At 43.1% G+C, this 22,033-nt stretch overlaps 1 protein-coding gene across 4 annotated transcripts in view; it reads right to left on the bottom strand.

Annotated features, from left to right (window-relative positions):
* Window positions 1–22,033, bottom strand: part of TCP10L2 (t-complex 10 like 2) — a 61,168-nt gene that overhangs the window by 14,215 nt on the left and 24,920 nt on the right. For 3 of the 4 annotated variants that reach the window (XR_003999660.1, XM_030556746.1, XM_030556745.1), the window contains 5 exons: window positions 17,960–19,412; window positions 15,335–15,461; window positions 9,016–9,181; window positions 2,652–2,867; window positions 1,351–1,497 (listed from right to left, as the gene is read on the bottom strand). Coding sequence is in view for 3 of the 4 variants with exons in the window: in XM_030556746.1 (XP_030412606.1) it covers window positions 1,351–1,497; window positions 2,652–2,867; window positions 9,016–9,181; window positions 15,335–15,461; window positions 17,960–19,412 (2,109 nt within the window). In the remaining variant the exon portion in view is untranslated. The remainder of the gene's footprint in view (window positions 1–1,350; window positions 1,498–2,651; window positions 2,868–9,015; window positions 9,182–15,334; window positions 15,462–17,959; window positions 19,413–22,033) is intronic. The other variant, XM_030556744.1, reaches the window with a different exon arrangement.

Genomic DNA, 22,033 nt, shown 5'->3' with positions numbered 1-22,033 from the left:
GCATCAGCTCATAGCTTCTAGATGAACTAGAGCATACTGTTTAGAAAGACATCCAGTCTTGAGGACAAACATCCAATCTAGGCCACCCTACTGGGGCAATGACAAGCTATTAGTTCACACACAATAGAAACGCTGCCCCTTTGTGTCTGTGCACATTACGCAATACAGTATTTATTCATCTGATCACATTTTACTTCACAAATAATACAATATAGAATTTTAAGGGTTTTTTTCCCTAAAATCTTGCCATCTCTATTCACGTTGCACAGTAACCTCATTTTACAAGTAACTGCTTTTTACATGTTTTTAAATTCCAAGTTACTTCAGTGATTGGGCAGGCAAATGTGGTAATTGCTGCAGCTACTGTGGGAAGTAGCTTCCACATGTCCCTGGATGTTATAACCTATTTGTGTTAAGAGATTATTAACTGCAGAGACAGGAGGAATCTCAGTTCATCTGACCAACAAGGCACAGATGTAGACTAGGTGTAAAAAAAAAGGCAGAGGAAGGATTATTATTTGAGATGTTCAAATGGAAACAAAATAAAAAAAGTCTTAACTTGAAGCCAGGAGGAAGAAAATTCTAACTAGATATTTAGGAAAAAATTCTTTAAAGTGAGATGCATCAGACAATGGTGTACTCCAGGCACAGAAAAGCAGTCAAAGGGCTATCAATATGAGCCCAGTGCTGCACTTATTATGGTCAAATGGGAGTTTTGCCATTGATTTGACTGGAAGTAGGATTAGGTCTTATGTGCACTAAACAGAAATTGGGTTTCACACTTTGGGCCAAATTCTGTGTGGTCTCTTTCGTAATTATGCAAGGCCTGAAACAGAGAAAATACTGGATTTCAGCTTTGCAGAGATAAGGCTGCAGAGCAGAGATCCCATTAAAGGAGACTTCACAGCCTCCCGTGTACAATTCTCTAGTGTGTCTCTCTCTTCAGGACCAAAGAGCCAGGGAGGGGAAGGGGAGACTGGAAGAGTGGGTGGGGCAAAGCTACTGGATCCTCTCACACTGTGAAAATTCAAGGGCCAAAACCATGCATTGGGGCAGGGGCACAGTACATTGTGATAACTACAAATAGGCAATTCAATTAGGCTTAAAATAGGAGACAGATGATTGTCTCACACCAGTATGGAGTTAGGAAGAGTGCAAGGAAAACTTTACTACTGCACGTTCTTAGTGCTGAGTCACACACAGGGCTAAGTAGAAAAGGTGACCCCATGCAGCTGGACACTTTCATTTACATACATTTTGGTCCCAGAAATCATTCTCTAAGATAAGTCTCATGTTTTTAAACTGTGGAAAAGTGACTGTTTCCAATAAGGACCCGAGTTTTATCCTTACTTTCATATTCACATCTCTGGGGGGATGTTTCTCCACTGGCGTTTTCCTCCCCACTGGAGTGGTGTTGCGACTCTTAGGGCTACTTTGCAATGACCTTTCTTCTAGGTTAGCCAGAGATGATGTCCCTCTCAAAATAGCTTCTGAAACCTAATGGAGAATTTATGATAAACAAAGCAATGGTTTATCCATCACATCTAACAGAACCAGTCACTTCATCTTGTACCTGGTGAAAAAATTCGCACCAACCCTTCACATTTTCTGAGGTAACAAGGCAATATGACATAAGTACACAGGTAGTTACTATTCACTTAGCTAGACCACAGGGGAGCGGAGGGAGCAGGTGGCACCAGTTTTATCCCAAACAAAGAGATCAATATGGAATGGAAATCCCTCACTATTAGGTGTCTGGAGTTGGAAAATGTAATGGCTCTGACAAGAGATAAAACAGAATCACCCTAAGTTTATACACAAAAGTCTAGATTCCACATCTGGTTGAGTTATGCTCCTCTGAGCCTGGTGCCAGCCAGGGACAGGATGGTCCCCAGCATAAATTACAGCAGCCTCAGGGTCACGTCCCCTATACGGTGCCCTTATGCCAGCTGAGGATTCTCCAGCCCAGAGGGAACCTTCAGAGGCTGAAGGCCTCAGCTTTATGCCTCTTTTGCACCATCAAAGCAGGCCAAAGCAGGTGGAGTGGGGGTCAGAATCTAGAAAAAAATGTCCAGCGTATTTTGCCTTCTCTAGCTCTTGCTTTGATTGGGACAGTTATATAGTTTTGTTCTGTACTGGTGTCCTTTATGTTTCATACAGCACAGCTGGAATCATTTTTCTGTGACCTTCACTATGCATAAAAAGAAGCGTCATCAGAAGTAACAGGCAGATTTCAGTCTAGTTAAAAATCAAAATTAAATTTGAATTTGGGATTACATTTCCCAAAGGAGCCTAAGGGAGTTAGGGGCTTAATTCTCATTAATGCTATATTAAAATTACATTAAAATATATAAAGATTATTTACCATTTCTCTTGCTTTATCAAGTGAAATTGGTGGTTCCAGGCACCTTGTAAAGAAGAATGTAGTTATTGTCACTTACAAAGGGAAGGATGGCCCAGTGGTTAGGGTACTAGCCTGGGACTGGTTATTTCCCTGAGAACAATTGGCTAAGGGAGAGAGAGAGAGAGAGAGAATGCACATGCACTCCTGATTCTACAAAAATTTTAAAACTTTGAATTGCTCTGACATTGGTATACCAGACACTTCCACTGCTCAGACAACCACCTACAGACAATAGATCCTTCAGTACCGGGGTTTCTGATTTTCTGCTTATGAAATCCACAGCTCCAGATTTCTTTTCTGCTTCCAGCCTCTGATGCTCTGAAACTCTGAGCTCATCTCGAAGCTCCAGGTTCTGTTTGGTCAGCATCTCAATCTGACTTTTTAGCTTGCCATGGGCAGCATGCCAGTGGGACTCATTTCTCCTGAACTCCTCCTGGAGCCCTGCAATCTGCTGTTTTAACATCTGTTATTAGAGAAAGGCATATAACATCAGTGCACCATTCCAGATGAGGCAAGTGCATCTCATGCATTTGGAAAGACATACGAAATCTGGGGTTTTGCTTAAAGCTTTATTGAAACTTTTCATTATGACGTAAACATACACACAACAAATCACACAAGATCTACCAAAATACACAGCAATAAAAGAAACAAACTATCTAACTAACAAACAAACAGAAATCCATACTGCAGAAGAGCCAAAGAAAAGGAGCCTAAGAAAAAGGACTCGGTATTAGCCCCCTACAGTATTTAAGGTGTACTGACAAGCATCTACAGCAGTGAGATATTAAGCCACAAAGGGGTGATTTTCAGAACTGCTGAACACCCACTATAAATGAAGTCAGTGGAAGTTGCTGGTGATCAATACTTTTCAAAATCAGGCTCTAACATTCCAACCATCATGGAGCATCTCACTGTGTTTGCATTAAAAACAATAAGATTTTTCTTTAAGTGGCTTGGACTGATGGAACAATTTGACTGATTCAGGTTCTGATCCTAATGAGTTTAGAACATTTACAACTCTTCCTGATGTCAAGGACAACTCAAGCCTGGATGTCTTTCAGAAAAACATGCTGTAGCTCAAACAGAAGTTATGGGCTTGATGCAGAGATTAGTAGATGAGGTTATTGGACCTGTGTGATGCAGGAGGTCAGCCTAAATGATCATAATGGTCCATTCTGATCTTAAAATAAAAATCTATGAATCTATGGACACTGGCCAAGCCATTTTAGAAACACATTTAAGCGTACATCTCCTTAGACATGCCTTGCCCCTTTATTAACCCTGCACCTTTAAATGTACAGGAGTGGATGTGCAAAGATCTCGAGCCTTTCCTTTGCTCAGGGAGAACGACACCTAATGCTTAATTGTAATCTGCCATTTTGACAAATAGGGAGGAACTGGCTGAGAATTTGAAAGTGGAAGGCATCTTGGGTGAAAGTGATCATGAAATGATAAGAGTTCATGATTCTAAGGAATGGTAGGAAGGAGAACAGCAAAATAAAGACAATGGATTTCAAGAAGGCAGACTTGAGCAAATTCAGGGAGTGGGTACGTAAGATCCCACGGGGTACAAGTCTAAGGGGAAAAACAGTAGAAGACAGTTCGCAGTTTTTCAGAGACACTATTAAGGGCACAAGAGTAAACTATCCCATTGCATAGGAAAGATAGGAAGTATGGCAAGAGACCACCCTGGCTTAACCAGGATATCTTCAATGATCTGAAAATAAAGAAAGAGTTCTACAAAAAGTGGAAATTAGGTCAAATTACAAAGGATGAATATAAACAAATAACACAAGTATGTAGGGACAAAATTAGAAAGGCCAAGGCACAAAACAAGATCAAACTAGCTGGAGACATAAAGGGTAACAAGAAAACATTCTTAAATACATTAGAAGGAAGAGGAAGACCAAGGACAGGGTAGGCCTGTTACTCAATGAGTAACATAGAGAATGCCAGTGAAAAGGAGGTAGGATCAGAGGCTAAAATAGGGAAAGAACAAGTTAAAAATTACTTGGACAAATTAGATGTCCTCAAGTCACCAGAGCCTAATGAAATGCATCCTAGAATACTCAAGGAGCTATTAGCAATTATTTTTGAAAAGTCATGGAAGATATAGTGCCAATCTATGGAAAGAGAAATAAGGACAACCCAGGGAATTACAGATCAGTCATCTTAACTTCTGTACCCAGAAAGATAATGGAGTGAATAATTAAGCAATCAATTTGCAAACATCTAGAAGATAATAAAGTGATAAGTAACAGTCAGCACGGATTTGTAAAAAAACAAATTGTGTCAAACCAACCTGATAGCTTTCTTTGACAGAGTAACAAGCCTTGTGGATGGAGGGAAGTGGTAGACATGGTATATCTTGACTTTAGTAAAGCTTTTGATACTGTCTCACATGACTGTCTCATAAACAAATGAGGGAAATGCAACCTAGATGGAGCTACTATAAGGTGGGCGCAAAACTGTTTAGAAAACCATTACCAGAGCGTAGTTATCGGTGGTTCATAATCATGCTGGAAGGGCATAATGAGTGGGGTCCCACAGGGATCAGTTCTGGGTCTGGTTCTGTTCAAAATCTTCATCAATGATTTAGATCAGGGGTCTCAAACACACGGCCTGTCGAGCTATTTCCTGCCGCCCACCAAGCGGCCTGCGCCCACCCCCCCGGCCTACCTCCAGGCCAGGGGTGGGCAAACTACAGCCGCAGGATTGACCCCCTCAAGCCCTGTGCCGCTCCCTGAAGCGGCTGGCATCACGTCCCTTAGGCGGGGAGGGGGGGAGGAAGCAGAGGGCTCCGTCCATGTGTTGCTCTGGCTTCCAGGCACCGCCCGCCCCCCCACCCCTGCAGCTCCCATTGGCTGGAAACAGGGAACCACAGCCAATGGGAGCTTCAAGGAGGTACCTGGAGGCACAGCAAGCAATGCGCGGAGCCCTGCGGCCCCCTCCCCTAGGGGCCGCAGTGACATGGTTCCAGCTACTTCCCAGAGCGAAGTGGGGCCGGGACCGGCAGCCTGCCCTGGCCCCAGTGTACGCCACTGCCACCCTGGAGCCCAAGCCCTCCTGCACCTCGCCCCCCATCTCTCTGCCCTGAGCCCCCTGCCTGCACCTCAACCCCCTGCCCTGAGCCCCTTGCTGCAACTCACACCCCAACCCCGTGCCCTGAGCCCCCTGCTGCATCCCACACCCCTTCTGCATCCCAACCCCCTGCTGAGCCCCCTGCTGCAACTCACACCCCTTCTGCAGCCCAACCCTGTGCCCTGAGTCCCCTGCTGCATCCCACACCCCTTCTGTACCCCAATCCCCTGGCCTGAGCCCCCTGCCTGCACCCCAAACCCCACTGCACCCCAATTCCCTGCCCTGAGCCCCCTGCCTGCACCTCAACCCCCTGCCCTGAGCCCCCTGCTGCATCCCACATCCCTTCTGCACCCCAATTCCCTACCCTGAGCCCCCTGCCTGCACCCCAACCCCCTGCTGCACCCCAACTCCCTGCCCTGAGCCCCCTGCCTGAACCTCAACCCCCTGCTGCACCCCAACCCTCTGCCACACCCTTCATGCACCCTCTGGGGGCAGGGAGGGGGCGGAGTTGGGGTGGGGACTTCAGGGAAGGGGTTGGAATGGGGGCAGGGAAGGGGTAGGAAGAGGCGGGGCCTCATGGAAGGGGTGGAGTGTGGGCAGGGGCAGCGATGTGGTGTGTGTCAGTGATGCCGCCCTCGAGCCAATGAACTAGCCCTCATGTGGCCCTCATGGTCATTTGAGTTTGAGACCTCTGATTTAGATAATGGCATAGACAGTACGCTTATAAAGTTTGCGGACGATACCAAGCTGGGAGGGGTTGCAAGTGCTTCGGAGGATAGGATTATAATTCAAAATGATCTGGACAAACTAGAGAAATGGTCTGAGGTAAACAAGATGAAATTCAATAAGGACAAATGCAAAGTACTCCACTCAGGAAGGAACAATCTGTTGCACAAAATGGGAAACAACAGCCTAGGAAGGAGTACTGTGGAAAGGGATCTGGGCATTATAGTGGACCACAAACTAACCATAAGTCAACAATGTAATGTTGCAAAATAAGCAAACATTCTGGGATGTATTAGCAGGAGTGTTGTAAGCAAGACACGAGAAGTAATTCTTCTGCTCTGCTCCACACTGATTAGGCCTAATCTGGAGTATTGTGTCCAGTTCTGGGCACCACATTTCAGGAAGGATGTGGACAAATTGGAGAGAATCCACAGAAGAGCAACAAAAATGATTAAAGGTCTAGAAAAGGTGACCTGTGAGGGAAGATTGAAAAAACTGGGTTTGTTTAGTCTGAAGAAGAGAAGACTGAGAGGGGACACAATAACAGTTTTCAAGTATGTAAAAGGTTGTTACAAGGAGGAGGAAGAAAAATTGTTTTTCTTAACCTCTGAGGATAGGACAAGAAGCAATGGGCTTAAATTGCAGCAAGGGTGGTTTAGGTTGGACATTAGGAAAAACTTCCTAACCGACAGGATGGTTAAGAACTGGAATAAATTGCGTAGGAGGTTGTGGAGTCTCCATCACTGGAGGTTTTTAAGAGCAGGTTAGACAAGCCCCTGTCAGGGATGGTCTAGATAATACTTAGTCCTGCCACGAGTGCAGAGAACTGGACTAGATGATCTCTCAGGTCCCTTTCAGTTCTATGATCCTATTATTTTTTCTTGCACTAAGTGGTTCTGCATTCATTCTTCGTGTATTTCCAGACAAATTGAACTGTATCTTTTAAATCCTTGACTCTCTGGAAGAAACCCCTGCAAATCCCAACCCCTAACACTAGCAAAGGCAGTGAGGAAAAGCTGCAGTTTTCCCATTCTCCCTCTCCCATCTCTTCATCCTCTCCCTCCTTTCTTCCTTCAAGCACATAATTCTTTCTTCTTCTGCAACTTCACCATGAATAGCGCACTGTAGGGTAGTGGAATTGTGATTTACCTCTTAATCTGACAAATGTGGGACATACCTCCAAACTGAGGTGGACACAAGAAAGCTATTTATTTCTATATTTATCTACCCACCATTATGGCACTGGGGCATTTGATGTACATTAACAGGCTTGAGCTTGCAGAAGGGCAGGTGTGTATTGTTTCTTGTTAAGAGTAGAAGGTGAAAAGTGATGAGCAGGCAAAGACAGCGGGGGTCCCCAAACTTGCAAGGATGAATGATGCTGTGCACCTGCTATGTTATTAATGTAAGACATCTGACTTAATCCTGCACGCAGTGTTGTTGTGGCCATGTTGGTCCCAGGATAGCGGCAAGACAACATGGGTGAGGTAATATCTTTTATAGAGAAGTTGGACAATCTTGAAAAGTTGGTCCAATAAAAGGTATTACCTCACCCACCTTGTGTCTCATAGACTTTAAGGTCAGAAGGGACCATTATGATTATCTAGTGTCTCTTGATCCTGCATGACTTTGTAATTAAAAATTTAGCACTATATAAAATCAATGTAGCCCCTATTAAATGGATTAAAAACTGATTAATTGATAGATCTCAAAAAGCAATTGTAAATGGGGAATCATCATCCAGTGAGGTGTTTGTAGTGGAGTCCTACTGGGATTTGTTCTTGGCCCAGTGCTATTCAATAATTTTATAAAAGCATTGCTGGTAAAATGTACAGATGACATGACAATTGGTGGCACTGTAAATAATGATAGGAACAGGCCAGTTAGAGAAAATGATCTTAGCAAGCTGAGCTCATTTGAACAACGTGTATTTTAACTGAGCCAAATGCAAAGTCATACATTTAGGAACAAAGAATGTAGGTCATAGTGCCAAGATAATGGACTGTATCCTGGAATGCACTGGCAAAGAAAAGGACTTGGCCTTAGATAACCAATTAAACATTAGATCTCAGTGCAGTGCAGTGCTGTAGCTAAAAGGACAAATGTGATTCTTTGATATATAAGCAGGGGAATATCAAGTAGGAATAGGCAGTTGGTATTATCTCTGTGTATGGGATTGATGAGACCATTACTGAAATGATGTATCAGTTCTGGAGTCCACATTTCAAAGAGGATATTGAAAAACTGAAAAGGATTCATAAAAGATCCACAAGAATGATTTGAGGTCTGGAAATCATGTTTTATTGAGAGAGACTTGACTCAGTCTAGTTAAAAGCAACAAAGAGTCCGGTGGTACCTTATAGACTAACAGACGTATTGGAGAATAAGCTTTCGAAAGCTTACGCTCCAATACGTCTGTTAGTCTATAAGGTGACACAGGACTCTTTGTTGCTTTTTACAGATCCAGACTAACACAGCAACCCCTCTAATATCAGTTAGTATATCCAAGAGGTGAATTGACTATGGTCTACAAATACTTACACAGGGAAGTGATTTATAAATCTAGCAGAAAAAGGCATAATGCTATCCAGTGGCTGGAAACAGAAGCAAGACACATTCAGACTGGAAATAAATTGTAGATTTTTAACAGCGAGGGCAATTCACCATTGGAATAAGTTATCTCAAAAAATGGTGGATTCTCCATCACTTGAGGAGCAATTCTCATATCCATTCTAGGATGGACTACAAACTGATCTTTAAAAACCACATTTTCTTTTTCCCTGTCTTTATACACTACTTACTTGTATTTCTTCTGATTTCACGTCCTCCCTAGTGACTCTAGCTGCTGTTGCATACTTCTTAAATTCAACCTTTTCTTTCTTCGGTGTGTGAATGCAGTCTCTCTTATATTCTTCTAAGCAATTAAGTTCTTGAGCCTTGCTGGTCTCAAACTGGTCCATTTGTGTTCTGTTCAAAAGGTAAATTGGGGATTATGAAGCTGATGTAAAGAATGTAGGTTGAATCCTGTCTTTGGATGAGTATCCAGGATTCCCAGATTTAGGGCTTGATTTTCAGAGGTCAAGGGCATTCACAGCAGACATTGAAGTCAAGGGGAGCTATAGGTACTCAGCAGCTCTGAAAAAATCAGGTCTGTAATCACTGAGAGTCACAGGTGCATGTTTGAAGGTAGAATTTGTCCTTTTGAGCAAATGGAAGGCAATTCCCATTGGGATTTTCTTTCCAGCCAGCTCTATAGCCATGAATTTTACAGGCTTTCAAACACATTTTCTTAAGCCATGAAGGGATAAATTATGGTAGCCATTGTCAGGCCGGGACATTTTTAGTAAGGCATGCAATGATTCAATTCTAAACTTGGATGCCTTAGGCAGTCCAACCTTTTAGTGACGTTGCACAAAATGGCGTCCTGCATGCAGCATGACTATGCCCATGGTGACTGTGAGGTCACACTGTGCAGAGGACACCAGACAGAATCATCCTACAGGCCAGATCTGGCCCATGGGCCACTAGTTGGACCATGTTTTTTTTAATTCTGGGGCATGCAATGCATGCATTGTATGCATTGCATACCTAGATGGCACACCATTGATCACAGCCCATAGCGGTTGTGCTTGAAGAGAGAGAGAGCACAGGCGGCTCCTTCCCCACACATACCCATCAGGGTGCAAGGTTGGAGACTGAGCTTCCAGAGGCCCTAGCTTCCCCAGAGTGAGAATGGCCATAGACCTTACGTACCAGTTAGCGGAGGGAGCTGTTGGGAATGTTTGCTAGAGGTATGGCAAGTCCAAGTGCTCAATGTACAATCTTAACACCTAGGAGACATTTTGCCATTCCAATCCTAAAGCCTCTAGATGCCAGCACTGGAGCAGTGCATGTTTTTATGCACGGGAGCTCCAGGCTGTAAGTCCTTAATAGAGCCCAGAATGTAGCATATTTGTATGAACTGAAATCAGTGTTTGGCCAAAATGCTCACCCCATTTTTTGAATATATTATTATATCATTTGTTAGCCTCAGAGGCAGGCACATGAGGCGGCAGTGAGGTGGTTAAGAGCATTTACCTCACTAACTGGGCCTGTCACTGCAGAGGTTCTCTAATGTACGAAATGGAAACTAACACTGACATTAAGAGACGCACAGGTCCCCTCCTCCTCCTGCCCGAAGGAAGGTGCCACTCCAGGAATGACCTTTACAGTTTATTTATTTGGATTTAATTCATTCGCACTTTTTTTAAAAAAATGAGCCCTTACGGTATTCTGGGTTCATGAACATTAAAAGTAATACATCTCCCCAGTAACCAATTAACTCCTCACTCCAGCATCTAGTAGGAGTAATAAATACAACACCCCTGCTTATGCCAATCTTCTCCGTGCCCCTTGTGAGAACAGAAGTGTTACCAAGAAAGTCAACAAAGTTGGGCCATAGCAGGAAGCAATTTCTAAAGTGGAGGGTCTTTCATGGCAAATGCCCTACTTTCATAGCTAGACCAGTGAGCAATCAGTTCCAGCACCTCAACTGATTTAATCTCGGGCAGAATCACCCAAAGAGACCAGAAGTGTTTCAGTTAGGGTTGACCCCAACCTTCTAGGGGCCTTATACAATTGATTAAAACCAAAGCCTTGAAATGCACATGGAAGTGAATTGGCAGCCAGTGCACATCACAGGTGTAAAGTATTTCCTGCAGAAAACACTGCCTACAAAGCAGACCTCCATGTTTCATGCAAACTGAAGTTCTCATAAGGTTTTCAGCTGTAGCCCCAATGTAAAGCACATTGCAACGACTCAGTTGCAAACTTACAAAGACCCTGGTGATGGAAGTAAAATCCACAGCCAAGAGAAAACCTTCTAGCTAAACGGAGGGAAAAAGCACCCATGATTGCTGTTGCTACCTGGACATCCAGAAGCTGCTGTAGATCCAACAAGAACAGCAGGTTATATGTCACAAATGGCAGGCAAACTCCCCAGAAATAATCTTCGCCAAATCTCCTTAAAGCTTTCCACAGCCAACAGCAATTATCTCAGTTCTGTCTGGGTGGAGTCTCAGTCTACTAGCTCTCATCTCCACCTCAGTCTCTGTTAGGCACCGTGCATATGCCAAATTCTAAACTCAGAGAATTTTCACCCTCCAGTCTGCACTTCTCATGCCTGCAGAGGCCTAAGGAAAAAAATGTGTTTGAAAACCAGAGAATGGATAGGAGCCTGGACAGGTCCAGGCATGCCAGCTGACTCCCTCAAAGGGCTCTTATTGCGTCGACCAGGCAAAAAAGTCAACACGGAATAACTGAAGAGCTCTATCACTGTGGTTACCAACCAAGGCTCCTGACGTGCTCATTAGTTTAAAAAGTACAGAGCCAGATCCTGAGCTGGTGTAAATCACTGTGCGGTCACTGACATCAATGGAGCTAAGCAAGTTTACCCCTGCTGAGGATCTGGCTCACAAACTGGAAAGAGGAAATGAAAAGCTCTACACTACACAGCATGCCATTTGCGGATTTGTGGATAAACATCTTTGTGAAAATGGTAGAGGCAACCACAACTAACTCCATCAAAACGCTGTCAACAACACTCTTTTTAGGGCCAACACTATTATTAGATGCCAAAGCACTATACTCAGTAAAACAAACCCACCAGAGGGCACCATCTATCTACAGGAAAAGAGTACAGTGCTGTCTAGGAAAGTATTGCATTAACTCTGCATGAGAAACATCACTTAGCAGCTGAAGGCAACACCAGTACATAACTTTGGAAAAACTGCAGCTTACTTTCTTTTACTGCTTTTTTAGATGTTAAACATAAACAGCCCAAACCCATAAGCTCTCACACATGGAACTCCTATTGAAGCCCATTGGAGAGCTTGTGGGATCATACCCAGAAAAGGATCTTTAATGAAGAAATTCATAATAAAATGCAAAGTATTTTGGGAAAGGATAGCTAAGGAAAAATATAGCACACTGTAATGCTGAAAGGACCTGATCCTAAACTCCTTGAAATCAATGGGAATGAATATATAAAAGTGTAAACTTTTGGCTTGGTTTGGGGGCGCATTCAGTTTGCAACATATATTCAATGTTTTTTAAATGAATGCAAAAAAAAATCTAGATCAAGAAATTACTCTTACTTGACATAAGAAAAGAAATATTCTCATACTGAGTAAGAAATAGAAAGAACACAGTAATACCAAAAAAAGAAGTTTGCAACAGCTTTCAAACATGTTTTTTAAAAAATCACACTGGTTTTGAATTTAACCATGCCACGATTTTACTACAGGCTACAGGGTACCTACAGCTGAGATGGCGCCCTCTATTCCAAACCCCTGTTTTCAATCATCATTTTCCTCAAAATATTACTTTTTGGACTGAAAATGTTCCTGCTTGATCTCAGTCGAGGAGAAAATTGTTTGAATTATGCAAACAAACATTTTACAGCTAAGCAATTTTACAGCTGCTTTGTTGCACTTAGATTATTTACAAATCGGCTCTTTTGAAACTTCAAGCTTGGCACATCTGTAGTCCCAAATACATCCTTTGCATGGTTTGGATAGATACCGCTATATAAAGGTGAGTAAATCTAAATGTGACATAGGATGATAACCAGGTTGGGCCTGATCTTCTGAAATGGGAGTGCCCCCAGCTCACAGTGACTTCACTGTGACTTGAGGATGCTCAGCAACTTGTACAGATCATTCAGCATTTGACAAGATCAAGCCCTAAAACTAGTCATCTGGCCACAGTTTTCAAATCTGTGTGCCCCTAGTTAGTCAGCTACATCCATATTTAGACATCCACGTAAATGGCCTGCTTTTCAGAGCACCCACAGCTTTCACTGAAATGAGGACACTCAGGGCCGGTGAAAGGATATTTTGCGCCCTAGGCGAAACTTCCACCTTGCGCCCTCTGCCCCCACCCCTCCCCCCAGAGCATTGCTTATTATAAGCTTTCAAAAATGAATATTGCATAATGTGGCATTGTTCATTAGAATAATACACATTCGGCTTGAAAATTTATTAATTTCATTATTTAGCCTACATATTTAATAAGAATAATTGAATAACCTGACAGGGTGTGGGGCTGGCTGGCTCTGGGCAGGGCAGGGGATGCGAAGATGGTTGGAGATGGGGTGTGGGGTTGGCTGGAGACAGGGGGTGCAGGACTGGCTGCGTGCAGGGCAGGGGGTGTGGGGCTGGCTGAAGGCAGGGCAGGGGCTGCAGCAGGGGCTGGATGGAGACAGGTGGTGTGGGGCTGGCTATGGACAGGGCAAGGAGTGCAGCAGGGGCTGGCTGCATGCAGGGCAGGGAGTGAGGGGCTGGCTGTGGGCAGGGCAGGGGGTGTGGGGTGGCTGGAGACAGGAGGTGTGGGGCTGGCTGTGGGCAGGGCAGGAGGTGTGGGGCTGGCTGCAGGCAGGGCAGGGGGTGCAGCAGGGGCTGGCTGCGGGCAGGGCAGGGGGTGCGGGGCTGGCTGAGGGCAGGGGGTGAGGGGCTGGCTGGATACAGGGGTGTGGGGCTGGCTAGAGACAGGGCAGGGGGTGTGAGGCTGGCTGTGGGCAGGGCAAGGGGTGTGGGGCTGACTGGAGGCAGGGCAGGGGATGAGGGGTTGGCTGCAGTCAGGACAGGGGGTTCAGCTGCCATGGATGGAGCTGGAGCACAAACAGCAGCTGCAGAAGGAAGAGCTGTTGGACAGAAGCTTCTGTGAGGAACCGGTTCTGTCCCATGGAGAGGTACCGCTGCGGGATCTGCATTTTAAATAGCAGTGGGGACGCCCCTGCAGCCCCTTGCCCTCTCAGCCTCCTGGGCACTGGCTCTCTGCGGCTCACTCCCTAGGGGCTCAGCCCTGCTTCTCTTGCCCCCAGTCCATCATTAGGCCTGGGTGCACGGAAAGCATGCAGCATATCTTAGTACTGTGTTAATGACTCCTGAACTGATGGGGGCTATGCCTAATTGCTGCCACTATCTCTTTCTTTCCTGGGCAATTAGATGACAATTAACTTGGAATAGCCCAGAGGGGTCAGAGTAGAGAAGGAGGGAGGAGAGACCTTTAGGTTTCAGTTCTGTGCAAAGCCAGTTAACTTTTCTTTTCAGCTGCCTATAAACAAAACTAGTAGAGAAAAGAGTTTCTTCCCCACATTCCCTCCCCCAAAAAATCGGTTATGATTTTAATGGATCCAGAAGCAAAATAATTCTGTAATCAAAAAGACAAGTTTCCTGCTTTCCCTTCCACAAAGATCTATTTCCAACCCAGGTAACTTATTATTTATTATCTGTAGTAACTATGTTCTCACGTTTGAATGATACACTGTAGTGGTGTCAGAGTTCTTTGGAAATCCCTCAGCTCTTTTGCGGTGTTGGGAGTGAATGCTAGACCCTCGGTTAATTACTTTTACCTTACTTCATGTGCCTATCTTTTGGTCATTAATTTTTGAAGTTAAATTAGATTTTCAAAACCCAGCTTTAAAATGATGTTCATGCCAACAATTGCAATTTAATTGTCTAAACGGGAAAATCGATGCCTTGAAATTATGGGATCTAATTTTAAAATTGTATTAAAAATGTGGCATTATAAAGGCGAAATATTTTAAAAGGTTTATCCAGCATCCCCATTACTGTTACCCAGGATTCTGCTTCAAGCAGTAACAGAGGAGGGAGGGGGCAATGGACAGATTAGTGTTCAGTGGTACTTCAAACAAAAAGACATTTACTCTTAAATTATCTCGTTGATGCCTAATTGACGATCTAATAGCATGCATCAAGTACATCAAAACTTCGCTGAATAAGCTTGTTAGCGTTTCTAAGGGGGACACTGAACATTCCAAACAGTGATAAGTGGTGCCTGCGGGCGGTCGTGCAGGTATGACTGCGGCAGCTCAGACTCCTTCTCTGTCCCAGCAGCAACAGCTGCTCAACCATTTAAAAAAAATTTGAGGGCGCTTTTTGGTGCCCTCAAATCTCGGCGCCCTAGGCAACTGCCTAGTCTGCCTAAATGGTTGCACCGACCCTGAGGACACTTATGCAGGATTTAGCAACCTAGCTTTAGGAATCCAAGGCTGAAAATATTGGCCATAGTGCATGGTCAGCTAGATTTGTTCTGCATACCACGGGATGGTTTACTTACCTAAGAAAATGCCTTGCTTTCTCTTGTTCTTCTTTCATCATCGCTAGAAGAGGGGTTTCTCCACGATATACACCAATCTCCTTTTCCAGTTCCTCTAACTTGTCAGTAAGCCTTCTCTGAACTGCTTCTATGAAGATAATCACGTTACTACATATAACTTACTGTGTATTCAGTAAAATAGTGCATGTATTTAACTACAGTAGAATTGCATAGACCAGGAAAATGTAAAGTTCTCTGACTGTAACATCTTGGGACCCAATCCTGACACTATTCACTATACAGCAGTGGCTCTCAAACTTTTTTACTGGTGACCCCTTTCACATAGCAAGCCTCTAAGTGCAACCTCCACCCCCCCTATAAATTAAAAACACTTTTTCATATATCTGACACCATTATAAACGCTGGAGGCACAGCAGAGTTTGCGGTGGAGATTGACAGCTCATGACCCCCCATGTAATAACCTCACAACCCCCTGAGGGGTCCCGACCCCCAACTTGAGAACCCCTGCTATACAGCATAATGCTTACTAGAGCAAATCAAGCACTACACCTGGCAGTAAGTGTGATTGATTGGGGGCTATGTTTGGGCCAAGGTATAAATTCCATTTTGGTTTTTGTTAATGCCACACTGTATTTCAGCCTCCATTTTGAATGTAACTTTTGAAGTGGCTTTGAGCATCCATTTTGTGGCAGAACTTGACAGCTTGTGAAGAGTCTGTGTCTGAGGAGGTGTGACAGAGCAATCAAGGGCCATCAACACTGAATGGCTCTACTCCAGTGGAACAATTATTATTATTTATTATTGTAGCTTCTCTACCAGCAGGATCACTGACATTGAACGACTCTCTGCCCAGACATTCCTTGTATAAGAAATTCCTTCACTAAGCCTGTGTTTCCTTACTTTCCTGCCATGTTGTCCTCAAAGTGTGTAACTAGAAAAACCAGAGCTCCCACAGCCAAGAATAGAACCAAGGAGAGGGATGTGTATGGGCAAGAAGGGGCTCAGGCACTGGTTCCTGGGTCCAGGCAATCAGACTGTGAGGTCCCACTGCCCAAGAAGAGGGTCAGACACGGATCCGCAACTGGCAATGTGCCTCAACTAGGAACAGTGACTATCCACTACTTGTATCCAGATCCCAGGAGTGTAATTGGATCCCATCACTACAGACTAGAGTCAATCCAGAGAGTGGGACTGGACCAGATTGTGACAGTATTTGCAGGATCAGGCTCTTGGTTACTGTAAATCCAATTGGAATTCACCCCTGTTAAGTACAATGTGCTGCACCAAAAATTTTCTAATTCAGAACTTTCACCTGGACATCAAACCGACCCAGAGGGGAAAGGAGACTGAACATGGCAGAAGCACAGTAACAAATCAATAGATAGTTGACATCCACTCAACCCCAGAAAATAACTAACTAAATTGCATGGGCATGTGGTATTTTTATAATTTTAGGAATTGCAGCCCTGGGCTTCCAAGGGTCCAATGAACCAGAAACCACAAGGCAGGCTCTTTTTCTGCCACTGGAGTTCCAAGCATTGTCCTTATTGTTCAAATGGAAATAGAAAAATCCCTCCTGAAAACCCGCTTCATCTGCAAGACTCTCCCCACATTAAGAAGAAAAGTAAGAGGATCAAATAAAATATAAGATTAAATCAAGTTTGTAAGGTAACTCTCCTCTCTGGTTCTTCCAATGCATCCTGCTTTTTCTTGTGGGCTGAATGTCTCCTATACTGTAAATTCTTCAGGGCAGAGGCTGTCTTAATGTCTGTGTCTTGCACAGGGCCAAGCACGTTTGTCTGTGCTTAGTAGCAATATGAATTAATTACAAAATGAGAGATGTGATGCTGGCATCTGAGCACATGGCTGGGAACTAGGATATAGCAGGCCATAACTTCACAGACAATTCACCAGGGATGAATTTGACCCCCTCAGTTTTAATCCCAGATCTCAAACCAGCTCACATTCTGGCCTTGTACACATCACTTAAACTCTCTCTCAGTTTCTCCATCCCTAAAATGGCAGCAAGTCAACTTGGGTGCCAACTCTAAGTGCAGTGAGGATAAAATTAACAATTTGTAAAGTGCTGTGAAGATGTGAAGCATTATGAGGGCTAAGCAACCACACCTACACATTCACACCAAAACAGAATTAAATTATATACAATTAGTAGTGGGTGGGCCCAGTTCAGTTCCTAGTGCACAGTTGCTCTTGTCACGAAACCAGTTACAAGTGGCACTGATGGATGTCCTTGTTGGCAGTCTCTGCAAAAAGACCAAGACTGGAATGGGCATATAGACTGAACTATCCCCTCAGCCCTAGAGGGAGCTTGGTTTTTCTAGGTCTGGGCTGAGGAATGTTCGCATGGTGGTTGGCATGGCATGGGATGGTGCATGCACTAATGAAGCATGTGCAGAACAGTGATGCAAGGGGTGGGGCAGGGAGGAGTCATGGGGGGGTCATGTGCCTCCCCTTTAGCTGGTGCCTCCCCTTTATGTCCCTCCCATGAGTGCAGTGTACTGATAAGAAATGAATTCTACTTGCACCACTGGTGTAGAATCATTATAAACCAAGAAAAATTCAACTTCTACTGACATGGGGAAAGAAGTTTTGCTTAGCCCTTACCTAGTGTACCCAGAACCGATTTTCTTTGTGCCCTCTCTTCTGCAAGGGTTTCTTTACTTTTGAATGCTGGGAACAGGCTGGCCACCAGATCACATGTTGATGGTGACGACTGCAGCTCTACATTTTTACCATCCTCAACATTTCTCTCACTCCTTGGCTCAGGCTCCCTTCCACCTCTTGCAGATCTCGGGGGCCGAAAGGGAGACTTTCGAAGAGAAGAGCAAGCCTTGTTTCCTCTCAGCCTGGCAACCCTGTTACCAGAGTCACTGCTGCTTGTGCTGAGGGAGAGATCCTGTTTGGCTTTTATCTCTTGAGCACTCAGTTTCTTTGGAGGTGGCTTAGTGTGCTTTTTCAGGGCCAGATCTTCTGCCCCACTGAGCTCATCAGTAGCATAATCAGCATCAGAGAGATCCAAATTTTTGTCTGTGTGACCTACTTTCTGAGGCACGTGCATTGTGGGAGACCGAGTACAGTAAGATTTGGGGTCATCCTCACTGTCAGTGGATGTGCAGCCTGACCCACTGGACAAGGGTTGAGCTTTCCACCTGTAGGCAGCACTTCTGTTGCTTTGCCACTCTTGCTGGTGGCTGACAGATGTGATGTTCTTTTTCTTGTCCATGCCTTGAGTTGATTTGTGAGTAACTTTCATTATTCTGTCATTAACCATCTTAAACCCAGTGGTGGTTCCTCTTTGGCTCTCTTGGCTTTTGCTCACGGTGTAATCTTCATTGTGGCAACTGCTAATTCCTTTCATACCTGATGTGAATTTGAGGCCTGTGCTCCAATCCATCTGCTTGGTTTGGCTTCCTTCTAAATTCTGAAGCTTGGAACCTTCTTGGAGGATTTCCAAGGGTTTTTCTGCTTTCTGAGTTAGATTGCCCTTCACACGCTGATCCACAATATCTAGGTCCTTTTGAACTGTAGACTCCATGGAACTTCTGTCTGCTCTGTCTGAATGTCCTAGAGAATCAGTACTTTGAGCTTTATTTTTCTCACCTATTTGTAGCTTCATTTCAGTAATTTGTTCCTGACACTGCTGCAGGAGTTCAGCCCAGTTCATTTGCAGTGGTACAGCAGGATCCTCCTTTGCACACTCTTCTCCACCACCTCCTTCTCGTCTTTCTTCTGGGCATTGCTCAGGATCTCTTGTCTTACTGTCAACCTGAGCCTTTATTTCACTCATGGAGATAGTGCAATTTGTATTCTTCTCATTAGAGGCCAACACCGTGGGGCTGCTGGACCGTTGATGTAAACGATTTAAATGTTTCCCCAGCTGTAATTTTCCTGCATCCTGTTGGTGAGGGAAAGAGAAGATATTCTGGCAAAAACTAACTCTTCTGGGATGTTTGGCTTGTTCTTTTGCAAGGTTCTCTTTATTTTTTTCAAGCCTTGCAATGCCTTCTCCACGTTTCAGGAAAGATTCCCGAGGGGTCGCTTTAGCCTCACAGAAGTTCTGCAAATACCAAAAATTATGTTCAAATTATGAGACTTTCTTCAAAAATGGAGAGAGAAATCAGATCCCATTAGGCGGAAGCCATAATAATAAAAACAGTTTCTTTGTTGTATGCCACATTTTTCTATCTTCCTTTATATCAAAACTTTTTAAACACACACAATGCTAGTTTTCCAGCATTTATACTACTCAAGTCACACAGCACAAAATAAATTCTCACAGGGAGGAATATTATAATGAGATAATGTTCAAACAGTGTTATTTTAGTTAAGCGTTTTTTTAGAAAGTCTAAAAAACCCTTCCAGAGTGTTTGGTTAACACAGGTTAAAACTCACTTCTGAAATGCCCAGATATTCTTTGTAACCCTGTTAATTCAGTCCTTATGCTCAGCTATCTTAGAATTTTTATTTCCCTGTGATCAATGTGTTTTCCTATTTCTGCTTTCATAACAAAGAAATAGTTTCAATATCTCAGATGAAAGGTATAAAAAATGTTTAAAAGTCATTCAATGACCACTTTGTGGCTAAGGCCCTGCATTTCTTTTTTCTTTTTAATAAAAATTACAGACAAATATATAAATTAACTTGCAAATATCTGACTTCATGGTTCTATGCTCTCCACAACAGATGATGACATCAAAGCTAGCACAAAATCATGGCCTCTTTTTCTAAACTCAGGTATATGAACAAATTAACAAACTGCCAGCAGTATAACTGAAAACAGACTCTAACCGACAATCACTGCGCGAAAGAGTTTAGTGATGATGTCAGAGGTTGCCAATAAACTCAGATTCTGGCAAGCAAATGATTCTCACTGTTTCTCATAGTTTAACAACTGCACTGAAACACATTTTGAGTCTGTGCTTAAATCCAAAACCTGCTCAGATTATTCACAAAAGCAGTCCTGCTGATTTAGTCCATGTTCTGTTAGGGCAACATTCATCCCTGTACAGATGGGCAGGACCAGGCCTTTCTGTATCACTTAAGTCCCACTAAAACCCTATTTTGAGATCTCTGGTGGTGCTTAAGTCAAGTGATGGCCCTTTTGCACTGGGGGGAAGAGGACCTTAAACAGGATTTTGTGCTGTATTTTTTTAAAACTGGTGGATTTACTTTTAAAGCACATCTTGAATTACTATGCTCTGGGGAAACACAGAGAGATAATGGGTGGACTTTTCAAAAGTGCCTAAATCACTTACGAGCACAGGTCCTACTGAAAGTCAACAGGACTTGTGTTCCTAAGTAATTTTGGAACTTTTGAAAATCCCTGTCAACATACAGAGAATTGAAAGAGAGGAAACAAATAAAGGATGTCACAGAAGGCAGAATGATAGATAAATGTAATGAATATAATGGTGCATTACATAGCAAATAATTCACCACTTCATTTTATAATTACATTTCCATGTAGAAAGAAATACTAAGATTTCCCAGAATTTCAGATTAAAGTGAACCACGGATGCTTGCTATTGTACTGATGTGATCTGGCAAAAGCCTCCCAAAAATTCTGAGAGGAGTTAGAACTCTCCTTTATTTAAATTTCAGGCCAGTGAAGTTTATTAAAGTAAACACCTTTGCTTTTATGACACATAGACAGCACTACACAAAGTAGTGAAAAGTTTTATGGTATTAAGTAGTTTGAGTTCTGTAAATCCACATAATCTTTTTTTAAAAAAGTTTTCTTACATTACTTGTATTTTTATAGTAGTACCTGTATTGATTGCTGGATACTGTATCACCTTGAAGTTTCCAAATGTTATACATTCTACTCTGGTTTAGTGATATAGAGTACAACATTCTCGTTTGTGGTGATTATTTCGTCAGTTCTGCAGTGCTTACTAATAGATAAATTAATGGATAATATTTAAGAAGAGAAAATAGTTGTTTTAATAATCTGTTTATAAAGATAATTTTCCTTGAATAATATTAAAGTTGACCTTTTTCTGAAATCTCACACACCCAGGGATGAATTCCCAGCAAGTGGTTTCAGGTTTTTTCTTTACTTGAGTTTTAAAAGTATTTATTTGAACTGGAAAACCTAGCTGTAAACAATAGGTCAGCACTTGACAGTTTGCATAGTTACCATGCTAAGGAGCCTTCTGATTAGAGCGGGTCAGGAATTTTGAGGGGGGGAACGAGGGAGATTTTTTTGTTGTTGAAGAAATGCCAATTTGTTGAAACCAAAACTTTTCACAGGAATTGATTGGATTCATTGCATTTTTCAATTCAAAGAATTTTTGTTTAAAAGAAAGATGTTGATATTTTCAAAATAAAATATTTCTTGTTTTCTGGTTCAAAATAATTTTTGCACAGAAATTTATGCTAATTAGAGTAAAATAAAATAAAATAAAAATGGCCAAAATCAAAATGACAGGTTTTGATTGACCCAAATAGAATTTGGTGGGTTTTTTTTGATTTTCAATTCATAAACATTTTTGAGAGTCCAACTTTTCTGTCCTGATTCAGATTGGGGAAAAATGTAATCTTGAAAACTGTCATGGGACAGGAAAACCATTTCCTGCCCAGCTCTTCTAATGCTTAACTAACCTGTGAGAGATTTATATGAACCTTCTAGATTCTGTATTATGCTTATCACTAAACTCAGATAGTTTACTCTTTCTG

The sequence above is a fragment of the Gopherus evgoodei genome, chromosome 3 (genome assembly GCF_007399415.2).
Source record: "Gopherus evgoodei ecotype Sinaloan lineage chromosome 3, rGopEvg1_v1.p, whole genome shotgun sequence".
Lineage (NCBI taxonomy): Eukaryota > Metazoa > Chordata > Testudines > Testudinidae > Gopherus > Gopherus evgoodei.
The sequence above is the reverse complement of the archived record's forward strand: the minus strand, read 5'-3'. Positions and strand labels throughout refer to the sequence as shown.